General features: G+C 37.3%; 1 protein-coding gene across 1 annotated transcript; it reads right to left on the minus strand.

Annotated features, from left to right (window-relative positions):
• Positions 1 to 333: 333 nt before the first annotated feature.
• Positions 334 to 11468, minus strand: LOC134660366 (serine protease 27-like). The gene is made up of 6 exons (XM_063516098.1): positions 10946 to 11468; positions 4911 to 5018; positions 3373 to 3493; positions 2356 to 2508; positions 1314 to 1442; positions 334 to 539 (listed from the first exon to the last, which is right to left on the minus strand). Exons 1-6 carry the CDS (start codon positions 11219 to 11221, stop codon positions 334 to 336), a joined length of 993 nt encoding a protein of 330 aa, XP_063372168.1. The 5' UTR covers positions 11222 to 11468.
• Between the last annotated feature and the right edge of the window lie 2468 nt (positions 11469 to 13936).

The following is a 13936-nucleotide window of genomic DNA, read 5'->3' on the forward strand; positions in this document are numbered from 1 at the left end:
GTACCTAAATACCTACGAAATATTTTACTTACGTGCAAAATTTTCGCGCGTAACCTACATATTTAACATTTGACCAGGCGTACATGTACATACCTAATGTATTATAAGAGAGATATATGTGACGTCCCACGGTAAAGGTACCTTATGGCCGTTGGCGCGCGCTATTATTATTGCGGCGCTATGCGACGTAAGCGCCAAGTGCCATAAGGTACCTTTTGCTGTGGAAAGTCACATATATTGTAATTTACTATTAGTAAAATCAATGAAAAAGTGTCAACACAAAAAGAAGTGTACAGAATTACAGACAGCCACAAGCACGTGACGCCTTTAGAGCTACAGCATATGTCCTAAAGCACTCGCCGTCCTCGTGATCCACTCCACGTAGGCGGAGACCCTCGTGTAGACACCTGGCCGGGCTTTTCTGCCGCACCCGGACCCCCAGGACACGACCCCGTGGAGCTGCCAGCGACCCCCGTGGGTGCACGCCAGCGGACCCCCTGAGTCCCCCTTGCATGCATCTACACCCCCTGAGAGGATGCCTGGAAAAAAGGGTTTTTGTCACAATAGTACAGCCAGCTGCAGAGATAACTGATCCCCTTCATAGAAATTTATTTGCAGGGGGGCGGGTCAAATAGGTATATCTGTAGCTGACTGTACATTAGGTACCGTAAAATTTGTCTACTTTACTCCCCACTAGGTAATTTTGCTCCAACATTTATTTAAGTTTTTATTTAAGTGTTACAACATTATGGTAGAGTTAGACCAATATATAACTCTGCAACGATTTTGACATCTGAGGTGTCTCAAAATTGTCGTTGTTTCAACCTACCTCTGTTTTAACCAGAGATTGGACAGATTGGCGTCATTGCTCGCAATAATGTGGACATGACTCCAAATTTGATTAAATAATTAATCATTTAATTATTTTTTTACCTGAGATTTAATTTGATTCCCTAGTCAATAACATACATACATACATATTACATACATATAATCACGCCTATTTCCCGGAGGGGTAGGCCTAGTGAATAAATAGCACTTAAATATATTTTTGATATAAAAAATGGGTACCTACAGAAAATTTGGAAAACATATTGGTTATTTTCTTTAATAAATTTACATTATAAGAAATCTTTGTGTTATTTATTGATTAGGAATCAAAATTAAACCTGGGGTAAGAAATTAATTAAATGATTAATTATTTAATCAATTTTGGAGTCATGTCCACATTATGGCGAGCAATGACGCCAATTTATCCGATCTCTGGTTTTAACTCACCTTAGTCTTCCCCACCTATCCTAATTGATACTTACCTGCGCATATCATAGAGTCCAAAATCGCCTGCTGCCTCCCACCCAGGATCTGATCTTTCCTACACGTGGCCAAGTCCAAAACCGGCACGGCGGCGGCGCGCAGCACGGGAGCGAAGCTTTCTGTGCTCTCTGGCGATGGAAATAAGGTGTGTTTTAGATTGCATGTTAGATTAACGTTTTTGAAGTGTTTTTGCACAAAAATGTGGCGAAGGCCGTCTTATTCCAATCGACGTCTGTTTAAAACGCACCAAAAACGCATGAAAAACTATTTAATAATTATGTTTATCACTCTAACTTCCTAGTGTAAAACGCCTGGAAAACGCCTGGAAAACGCAGCAAAGCCTTTTATTATTAATGCTGGTGTCCTAATCTCAAAACCGCAACAAAAACGCACCTGTCTGATACCCCCAGCCTGTTACCATCTCCCTGGTCGTGGGAGTTAAACTGTACTATTTCGAACTCTATTACTATGACGTTAGAATCTCACCTTTCGAGCGGCATGCGCTCCCTACACCCGTGTCCAAATATGTGCCCTTAACAAGCGATTTTGCACTCTAATACTATGAATTTAGAGTCTCACCTGTCTGATACCCCCAGCCTGTCACAGCACACCATCTCCCTGCACTGTCCGCGCCGGCGTCAGGCAGGCATGGGACGGACGTGGGAATTAAACTGTACAATTCCGAACCCTATTACTATGACGTTAGCGGTTAGAGTCTCATCTTTCGAGCGGCATGCGCTCCCGACACTCGTGTCTATGTGGCCTTAACAAGCGATTTTGCACTCTAATACTATGAATTTAGAGTCTCACCTGTCTGATACCCCCAGCCTGTCACAGCACACCATCTCCCTGCACTGTCCGCGCCGGCGTCAGGCAGACATGGGACGGACGTGGGAATTAAACTGTACAATTCCGAACCCTATTACTATGACGTTAGCGGTTAGAGTCTCATCTTTCGAGCGGCATGCGCTCCCGACACTCGTGTCTATGTGGCCTTAACAAGCGATTTTGCACTCTAATACTATGAATTTAGAGTCTCACCTGTCTGATACCCCCAGCCTGTCACAGCACACCATCTCCCTGCACTGTCCGCGCCGGCGTCAGGCAGGCATATGGGACGGACGTGGGAGTTGAACTGCACGTGGTTGGATCGGGCTACAAGTATTAGGGCGATGTCGTTGCTGTGGGGCCCGTCTGAAATTAAAGATAGAATAAATACGAAAACATTGAAAATTCTGTTGATGACTCTGGATACAGGCATTATCAGTTATTTCAACTGCCTGCCTGCTTTATAAATAAGAAGAATAATAAAACATAGATAAATACTTGTATAGTGTATAATAAAATGTAAAAATGTATACGTCAGGAATAAATTGAAATTAAAATTGAAATTGAATCAATACTTATATATCTGAAATTAATGCAATAGAGAGACAGCGTTTTGTTGTTGTAGCACTTGTATACAAACGATTGGCATATTGGCACCCTGAACCTGTCGCAGTGTATACGCAGTGACGTTCTAAAAACGATGGCAACGTTTTTTAAGCTGGGACATGGCCGGTCCTTTTTTGCAGTGAAAGCTAGTACCGTAAAATGGGGTGAGTAGGGTCAAAACTGAAATTCAAACTTCGATAACATTTTATTTTTACATATGAAAACTGAATGGTGTATAAAGTGTAGGTATATATGTATAATAAGTGTTCCGGACGTTTGTATTTTAGTTTTTATTTTATTTTGGGTAGTTCCATTTCATAACTTTGGCGATAAAGAGGAAAACCCACCTCACCCCGTAGTGCCTCGTATTTGGGGTGAGAGGGGTTTTCATACAAAGGTGATTTTGGAAGATTGTTGGATCGATTTTTTTTAATTATGCGTATTACTATAGCTCCATTTTAAATTGGAATACATTATTACATTATTTGTAGCAGTAGCCTTAAAATCCATTCTCCCCCCCTCTCAAACCTTCTCTCCCCATTCATAACCCATCTCTCCCCGCGAAACCTGCTCACCCCGTTTTACGTTAATGGCTATTCCATTCATTGACCATAATGTACTCACTTTTCCTGAACTCGGGGTGAGGAACCACCTTCTCCACGAGGAACCGATGCTCATGCTTGTCCTGGATGTTAAGACGGTGTTCCCCCATCACCAGACGGATGCGTTCCACTTGCAGCGGGTGCTGGAAATATTCATCACAAAGTGATTCAAAATTCAAAAGGAAGGTTTATGTATAATTCGTTAACCCGTGCGAAGCCGGGCGGGTCGCTAGTAATTCATAATTCGTTTATTGTCTGTAGAACATAGGTATATACAATGATGGAACATAATAATATAGAATCACATGGTCTTGCCATTAGGCGTACAAAGTTTCATACAAACAGTCAAACTTATAACTATAACTTCTTACTACTACTTAATACATAACTCATGCAGAATACAATATTTTTGAGTACATCATATCATAAGTTAACAAAAGCGGTCTCATACAGTATTTATATACAATATTTTAGACACATTTACGAGACACCCTGTCTACTAGTATATTCAAGCAAGGTTAGTATGGAAGAAGATGTAAAAGTATGGAAGAAACGCCGCGGTCAAGAGGATAAAAACAAACGATAGAACAATAGTTATAGAACAGCCTGGGGCACTGGAGGCCTTGGTCAGTATATGACATTTAAAGTTTAGAACAATAGTTATTTACGATACAAGTGCGGAAAAGAGGAAATTCGAAACGAGCGGCGATAAATTAAAACACGACCGAAGGGAGGGGGATTTCCCACACTACAGTTCGTTTTTTTTTTTAGCATTAGAACGAACTTGAAAGAAGGTAAGCGATTTTGACATATATTTTAATTTAAACGCTTTTTAAAAATCAATAACTATTACTTATGAAAGCAGAAGACTATAAAAGATCGTATTAGATTCATAATTGTTACATATTTACCGTAACTTATTTTTAAAATGTGTTTTTCAATTAAAAGACACATCAAGATTGTTTACCTTATTTCTAATGCTAAAAAAAACGAACTATAGTTCGGGAAAGTAGCACCATATGTACTGTAAACGACATTTACTAGTATCCTACCGAAGGTTCGATTTTGGCGGGTTAGATATAAAAACCGGCCAAGTGCGAGTCGCACTCGCGCACGAAGGGTTCTGTACCATTACGCAAAAAATGGCAAAAAACGTTTGTTGTATGGGAGCCCCACTTAAATATTTATTCTATTTTGTTTTTAGTATTTGTTTTCAACCGTCTAGCTATCACGGTTCATGAGTTACAGCCAGGTGACAGACAGACGGACAGACGGACGTACAGACCCTTCTCTGATGGACAGCCACATATATTTCTCAAGTAATAAGGTATAAACGCTTTTCGCTGAAGGAAAACATCGTGATGAAACCGGACTAATCCCAATAAGGGCCTAGTTTACCCTCTGGGTTGGAAGGTCAGATGGCAGTCGCTTTCGTAAAAACTAGTGCCCACGCCAATTCCTGGGATTAGTTGCCAAGCGGACCCAGGCTCCCATGAGCCGTGGCAAAAATGCCGGGACAACGCGAGGAAAATGATGAATAAGGTATAAAGTATATTATACTTTGTCGAAGCAGTGCGCCGCGCTGAGCACCAGCCGCTCTGCTATCACCGCCCCGCCGCACTGATGTTCGAAACTCAGTTTGTCTGTGTCAAGCATCTGGATCTCCACCTGAAATAAGACAAACGTTGAAATAAGTATCTCATATTATTTGTATTTATTTATTTTTAATCATGTCATAGAGAAAAAATACATAGAGTGCTCACTCTATACATCAGTTTTAGTACCAAAAAGACTATTAGCATCTAGCATCGAGTAGCGGAACTATCAGTATCAGTACTGCTACATCTATTGTCAAGTAGCAGTACTGATAGTTCCGCTACTCGATGCTAGATGTAGACACTGAAATTAATAGTCGGAACTGATGTATGGAGTGAGCATACTATATTTCTCTATGATCATGTACAGTCACCACACGGGATCGATACGCCATTTGGGGTCCTAGCTAAATTGGTTGTTCCATACTTACGCTATGGAATGTCCAATTTAGCATGAACCCTAAATGGTGTAACGATCGCGGTGGGTGATGGTACATTACATTACACAGATGTTATTTTACAAAGTGAGAGGCACTGATACCCCGGTAGGGCATAGTAAATATCTTACATACTAACATTAAATTTACATATTCAATTACAAATAATGATTAATCGAAACATTCATATAATTAAAAATCAATTATAAGTCTTTAAATAATGTCACAAAAATTTCAAAGTCATATTCTTATATTGAGATTGCTCAAGACCGAGACGAGTGGAGATCGAGGGGGGAGGCCTTTGCCCAGCAGTGGGACACTGTATAGGCTTATAATATAAAATAATATAATATAATATAATATAATATAATAGAATATATATTCTTATAACTACGTTGACATGCACCTATGCATACATTAAATTTATTTATTTATATATTCTCTTATTTATTAAAACATGTCAAACGTATATCATGCCATAGGTACTGGTACTGTATGTTATACTATACCTACTGTAAATCAGCGGTAGGCACCCCGCGGCCCGCGGGCTGCATGCGGCCCGTGAACCTGTCACTTGCGGCCCGCGAGCCTCCCTGGCTATTTTGTATGTAATATTGACAAACGACAATGTCTGATAAAGTCATAAATATTAACAAGGTGCGGCCCGCGTCAACTTTGTTAACTACTATGTGGCCCTTGGCTGCTAAAAGGTTGCCGACCGCTGCTGTAAATGACCAAACGTTAGCGAGGGTATCCGTTTCAGCTTGGGCAAAAAAGCAGCCTTATTATAGGGCGTGTTCTGTTTACCTGTACTCATAAAATAATGCAAAATAACCGATCACCGAAATTACAAAACCGTTGGATCGATGTCGCACAATTATAACTGTATACGAATTTAATACCTATCCTTAATGCATTCGGTAGCCGTTTTATAAAGAATACGTGGGTTCCGTACATATTTTTAAACTTTAAGGTAAGGTAAGTATACTATTTTTATCTTCCTTAGCTTTTATTTATAATTAAACAGAGTGGAAAAAATATGTGCTCGGACGGAAAGTGCCTTAAAACCTTAATTTAACTCATTTTACTTAAAAAAAAAATCTTTTATCTTTAAATAGAAACAAAACTGCATTCAAAGTTTTTTTTAATTTGCCTGTCACGCCCGGGAATCGAACCGACTAAAAATTCCAAAAACTAAACACTCGCTATTTTATTTTACTATTCGATACAATTAATGTTAATAATACCATTTCTCCAAGAAACATTAGGGAACACTCGTCTGTCGTACAAAATATTCATTAAATCGAATATTTAGTACTCAAGATATACCTATTGTTTTTTTTTTTTTAAATAATTAAATATTATAAAACATTCTTACACAAATTGACTAAGCCCCACGGCAAGCTGTTTTTAATATCTGGGTTACATTACACGCGCTTGTGGTTTGTGGTCTACCGCGAAAACCGAAATTCGCGGTTATAGCCCTTATCATAAGCATCAGCGATCATTTTTTAGACCAATAAATACAAAATACAAAAAACCACTCCGGGAGTGCCGGCAGAAGTGAAAACTCAATGACATTGTAATAGTTTTTCGTTCAAGTCACGTGTCCGTCTTACGAATTTTCAATCTGTCGAATCTGTCGGTCGCGTGACCTGTCGCGAGTTTAACATTTTTTCCACACCTCAAAAAGCGCACAGCGCCGCTAAAGAAGTTTTCACTTCAAAAATATTTAAAATAATAAGACTGAACTGAATCAAGTGAATGTGAAATTGAAGTGTGAAAAAAAGCACTAAATACCTATATCATTAAATCTAAAACTAGAATTTTCTTAGAAATTTCCACGCTGGATTACCATCAATATTACATAGAAACTATTATTTTACACTTATACTCTTGCTCCCAGCCGTACCCTAAGTGCGAACTTGCAATATCTGGGTTACGGCATTACATGCCTTACGTAACAACCAGTTCCGATGTCCAGTAGGGTGACCACGGACACGGTACAATGTAAGGATATTCCTTCTTATTAACCGACTTCTAAATCTCAAAAGGAGGAGGTTTAAAATCGTTTATAGGTACCTAAATGAAATGAAAATGAAAATTCTTTATTTGCATATCATGGGCACCTTTGCGCCGGGAACGACTTGAAGTGTTGTCTTTTTTTTTAATTTATAATTTTAATTGGTAAAGTAAAATCATAACATAAACAAAAGTCACTAGTAAATTAATATTTTTTGACAGTCTCAATATGGCAGTTTGTTTACATATTTAGATTCCAAAGAATGACAGTTTATGTTTTTCGTTCTGTTTTTTTTTATTAATCCAAAAAAAACGCGTTAAGGACAGTACAGGAAAAAAGCGTCGGGAGATGCATGCTTCATCTGGAGTCGCAGGCGCCCATTGACTCAGTAACCGCTTACCAAATAAGCGAAAAATTCTAAAATTGAACAATGAATAAGGGCTCTTTTAGACGGTGCGAGAACTCGCATGCGAGTTTCATTACATTGCGTTCTTTGATCGGTCGGCTTAATTGATGTCACCTCAATGGTCCGCAATGTAACTAAAATCGTAAACGAGTTCGTTCGCCGTCTAAATGAGCCCTGAGCCCGTACCATGAGTCACTGACAGTGTCAAAACTGACATATACGCTATCGAGAACGTAATTTACTTTGCGAGCGAGATGTAGGTATAGAAAGTAAATTACGTTCTCGATGGCGTTTATGTCAGTGCCAAACTGATGGTAGCCGTACTAATTGTTGCGTTTCGAAGCACGATCTTTATAGGTACATAAACAACAGATTAATATATCGAATATTTTGCGCCTTTAACGACAAATTCAGTTCATCTCAGAAAAAAGTAAAATTATATAATTAATTTCATATAAAAAAGCAATTCTTTTTTAAGAATAATAAATTTATACTTTTCAGCTTTAAAGTCAATATTGTGTACAAGTAAAACAACTAATAACCTCTAGCCGGCCATACGTCAAACCTTGCCAAGCAAAATGAAATTTTATTTTGTCAACACAAAGTTCAAATTAGAATGGAACAGGAGACCTTTTTATAGGTCTCTGGGCGGCTAGAGGATAAAGTGAGTATGCACTTTTTCAGCTCGCTGTACATATAAGTAAACACCTTAGACAACTCTTTAAAAAAAACCTATTTTGACACTTTTTCATTCCAAGTAGAAAAATATTGTCGACACAATTCAAATCAATTATTGATTGATTATTTTTCTAGTTACCCATTCAAAATTATTTTAATATTAATGATTAATTATTTTATATACCTATTTTACTTTTCGTTTCTTTAAACGACACTAAACTCAAGTGTATAGCTTGGCAAAAAAGAGTAGAAATTTAAAAGTGGCAACACTGTAGTGTCGTCCCGTTTTTCTTAGATTGATTTGAAAGGGACGACAATACAGTATTGCCACTTTTTAATTTCTACTCTTTTTTGCCAGATTGTAACGCAAAGCTAGAGTTAGACCAAGAAAAGTCTGCAACGATTTTGATAGCCCACGCAGTGCAAGTGTTATTTACACGTCAGAAATTTATAGAAGTTTGACGTTTAAAATGACACTTGCACTGCGTGGGCTATGAAAATCGCTGCAGACTTTTCTCGGTCTGACTCTAACAGCATTGCATAAAAAACAAAACAAATCAATTATGGCGGGAAAAGTGAAAGCGCGCTGAAGAAAACGAACAATTCCCGAACGAAACAAAAGATGGTGCACAAAGTGTTGTAACTTGTCAGTTAACAGTGTGGACGATGGTACAGTCGCCATCAGATATATCGGAGCGGCCGAGGCGCTGAAAAATATCTGAACACGCACTCTAAAACCTTGACAATAGAGGCGTGTTCAGATATTTGTGAGCACCTTGGCCGCTCCGATATATCTGATGGCGGCTGGTACAAAGTGTACAAACTTATTTTTACCGGCAACTGAAAGGCGGACGTTCAAGATTTGTCAAAGCAATTTGTTTAGTAATTGTAGAAAAAACTATCGGGCGTCGTTTTTCGGGTGATAAGTAATATTAGTGTATTAAAAAGTCAGTAAGTAGGTAGAATAGGTAGAATAATTATACATGCTATAGGAATTATACTGTAAAAGTGTAAACCCTGAAAACTAATTAATCGGTAGAATAGGGTTGCAAGTTTCAAGCGCCAAGCCGCCAATTTTCAATTTCGCGAAAAACGGCAAAATTAAAAAATAAGGGTTATTAACATAGAAAATTTTTATTTCGCGCCTTTTTCTACTGACTAATAAGCTGTTTGACCGACTATATGTTATACTGTGTCAATAATACAAATATTTAAAACTTTCGCGTTTTGAACACATTTAATAGACGGGTCTATCGCGAAATTTATTTTATTACTTACCTTTATTTACCGTTTCGACACAGATTTACGGGTCTATCATGAATTTTTTTTTTGTTAGCCGCAACCACGACCGATTTTTGAATTTCGACCGCTCGTTTTCGTGTATTTCGTCCAATAACTTCAATAATATCTCCACGACTACGTATTTAAATTCTACTAATAGAATTGAAAACGAGTGGTCAATACCACTAGATTCCCAATTTCTATCGCTCGTATTTCAAATATTAGCATTTTGCCGTTTTCCACCGATTTTCGAGTGACGAAATCGAGCGATCGAAATTCAAAAATCGGCCCCCAGGGGAATCTAGTGGTGTTGATCACTCGATTCACTCGATTTCAATTCTATTAGTAGAATTTAAATACCTAGCAGTGGAGATATTATTGAACGAAATACACGAAATCGAACGGTAGAAATTCAAAAATCGGCCCCCAGGTCGTGGTTGCGGCTAACAAAAAAATTTTCATGATAGACCCGTCTATAAATGTGAGTTAATATGTGTCAACAACTCAACATTTTAATGTTAAGTTTATCGAGAACGATTTATTTTGCTTTATAGGTACAACACAACCGAGGTGTGAGGTATGAACGTCTGAAGCTGAACCGATGAGTTTTTACCACCACACACATAGAAAATGCAAATAAAATATAATCTGTTTAAACATAGGTACCTAAATATACACAGGGTGGCTAAAAAAGAACTGCATTCCCGTTGCCAGGGAGGTTATGGGATTATACTGAGCAACTTTTACTCATAGTCCTTTTACTCCCATGACCAACCCCGAAATCGCGAAAAAAAAGTTACCCTCCCATAGAAAATGGACCAGCCAAAATGTATGAAAAAGCTAAATATTTTTTTCGCTAGTTCAGGGTTGGTCCCATATCACATGAATCACATCCCATATTAAAAATTGCTCAAAACCCCTGGCAACGGAAATACAGTTATTTAGCCACCCTTCTTTCTACTAAGTAATAAGTTTATATTTATGTGTCTCAGTCATGTCTCAGTCAAACTAGATGTATAGTTGGTCAAACCAAATTTGTCAGTAAATAAAAACAAAAAAAACTATAGGTACTCATTTTCTTTTGGGTGCTAGTACTAGTGTAAGACAAAGATAGTATAATTCTCTCTGTCTATGTTTGAAATGAGACACGCCTTTGACAAACTATATATTCGTACCTGCCAAGGAAAAGCTCCATACGGCGTTTCAGTGCCACCAACAATTTTCGCCATTCTTCTTGGATTAAAATCTACAGTTCTAGTACCGCACTGCACTTTGTTCACCTTGCTAGGCCTTTGCAACAAATTCTGGTTAAAATAACTATTGGAAAAACTAGAAAACGCCTTCGAGGGCCGCGTCCTATTCTTATAAAACTCCATATGATTTATACTATTCGCAAAATAATCCGCATTCGAAAAACTAGCGTACATTAAAAAAAATACTACTGGCAACATTTTCACTGTTTGAAAAAATTAAATTAAAAAGTTAGTTTTGGCGCGCTTTGGAGATGTTTACATTCTTTTTTCGAACGTGCGCGCCTCGCGACTTTCAAATTCGGAATGAAGGATGATTTAATCGAACTCTGTAGCTTTTTTTACAGATCTGTGTCACTGGTGCGAGCATTGTGTGATTAAAAAAAACTATTGTCAACGCTAACGATCTAATTTAAATGATGGTTTTGAAAAAGGAATCCGATTTCTTTTTATCTGTGTCGTGTCAATGGATAAATAGAACAGTAAGAGTTGGAAAGTGGATGTAAACATTGCCCTTTTGACTTAAGTAGATAAAGAAAATAGGTTGAAAAAAAAAACTTTTACAGTACATATGGTGCTACTTTCCCGCCCTAGTGCGGTAATTGGGCGTTTTTTTTTGCTGTTGTACCAAACACTTTTTTTTTTCAAATTTGGGATTTTTTATGTTATTTCTACTCAGAATCACGAGCTCTTTCTATCCTAATAGGAGAAAAAAGTGTCCTAAGGTTTTTTTCCATTCCGTCACCATTTTTCATAGACTTTGTATGGCGGTCGCGTAATGGAAAGATCGAAAAATTTATGGAAATTTTGGGACACTTTTTTTCTCCTATTAGGATAGAAAGAGCTCGTGATTCTGAGTAGAAATAACATACAAAATCGCAAATTTGAAAAAAAAGTGTTCGAGACAACAAAAAAAAGCGGCCAAGTGCGAGTCGGACTCGCCCATGAAGGGTTCCGTATTTAGGCGATTTAAGACGTATAAAAAAAACTACTTACTAGATCTCGTTCAAACCAATTTTCGGTGGAAGTTTACATGGTAATGTACATCGTATATTTTTTTTAGTTTTATCATTCTCTTATTTTAGAAGTTACAGGGGGGGACACACATTTTACCACTTTGGAAGTGTCTCTCGCGCAAACTATTCAGTTTAGAAAAAAATTATATTAGAAACATCAATATCATTTTTGAAGACCTATCCATAGATACCCCACACAAAACGAAGATGTGGTTTGATGAAAAAAAAATTTTTGAGTTTCAGTTCGAAGTATGGGGAACCCCAAAAATTTATTGTTTTTTTTCTATTTTTGTGTGAAAATCTTAATGCGGTTCACAGAATACATCTACTTACCAAGTTTCAACAGTATAGTTCTTATAGTTTCGGAGAAAAGTGGCTGTGACATACGGACGGACAGACAGACGGACAGACAGACAGACATGACGAATCTATAAGGGTTCCGTTTTTTGCCATTTGGCTACGGAACCCTAAAAATGCCCAATTACCACAATACGTGCCTATGTCGAAAATTTAAAGGGCCATATTTACTGTAAAACGTTGTACCTACAATACACGTGCGAAAAGGTAATTCACAACTCGTGTCGATTTAAACACTCCCTTCGGTCGTGTTTCAATTTATCGCCACTCGTTGCGAATTTCCTACTTTTCACACTTGTGTCGTAATTTTCAAATGGATACGTTTGAACTACAGTACATTTCAATGCACCTTTTAATAAGTTAATTATTTTTCTAATTTTAAACTTTAGTCTACCAAATAAATTTATCAGGTAGGTAGACATAAATTAAATATCTCATAGAAATTTTAAATATCGCGCCTATTTCTACTGACAAATTACTTTGTCAGACTCATGGACCTAGAATATTATAGGTCCATGGTCAGACTATAATATATTTAAAGCAGATTTTAATTTATTTACATACAGGAAGTACCTATTACTTTTGTCATCATGAAAAATGTTTACTGTAGGTAAAAAAAATTAAAATATTTTTTCCCAATATTAGTAAATAAACATCGAAATTAATCATCCCAATTTCGATATAGGTAAACAACCTTGGATGTACTTCAATTTAAATTCATGTCGCGTTCCGTTAAGAACGAAAGTTGACATTGAAAATTACCATACATACAATTAAATAATACAATAGGCGCATCAAATGGGCCTTAGCATCTCAAACGTTCAATTTCATTGAACAAAGAATGTGAAAGTGTTATTTTTTGCTGAAAGGTCATCTGTTTAGATCCTTTGACTTTTTTAACGATTTTCGGGTTCATGATTGATTAGCAAACGAAAATTTACCTAGTGTTTTAAAAATATAAATTCTTCTTCTTCCTCGCGTTTTCCCGGTATTTTGCCACGGCTCATGGGAGCCGGACCCCAGTCCAGAAGAAGAATTTATACTTATTTTTAAAACACTCAATTTTCGTTTGCTTATCAATCATGAACCTGAAAACTAATCCCGAGAATTGACGTAGGCACTTTGTTATTATATTGTGTACAGTATTGTGTATTATATGTGACGTATACGTAATACGTATCAACTATCAATTCAACAATTGGCAATATTTCCGAAAGTATTCCTTTTTGTATTTTCTGAAAATATTGCCTAATAAATATTTAATGTTTTTGAAAACAACTAGTTAATAGTTTTGATAAATCAAAGTTGTGTATTTATAAAAATAAATAAATAAATACAATAAATATTTGGTGGGGTTAACCTTAGACAGATCGCCTGGCCGCTAACCTAGCCCTAGCCATGGGGATAGGGCCATAACTATCGCAAGGGAATCAAGGGTTTAATTTTTAAAATGTTCATTAAGGGTCACTTGCACCATCCTATTAAGCCGGGTTAACCGGTTAAACCTGGAGGTACCATGGTTACCAGTACAATTTGACACTGG

This window comes from Cydia amplana, chromosome 27, assembly GCF_948474715.1.
Source record: "Cydia amplana chromosome 27, ilCydAmpl1.1, whole genome shotgun sequence".
Lineage (NCBI taxonomy): Eukaryota > Metazoa > Arthropoda > Insecta > Lepidoptera > Tortricidae > Cydia > Cydia amplana.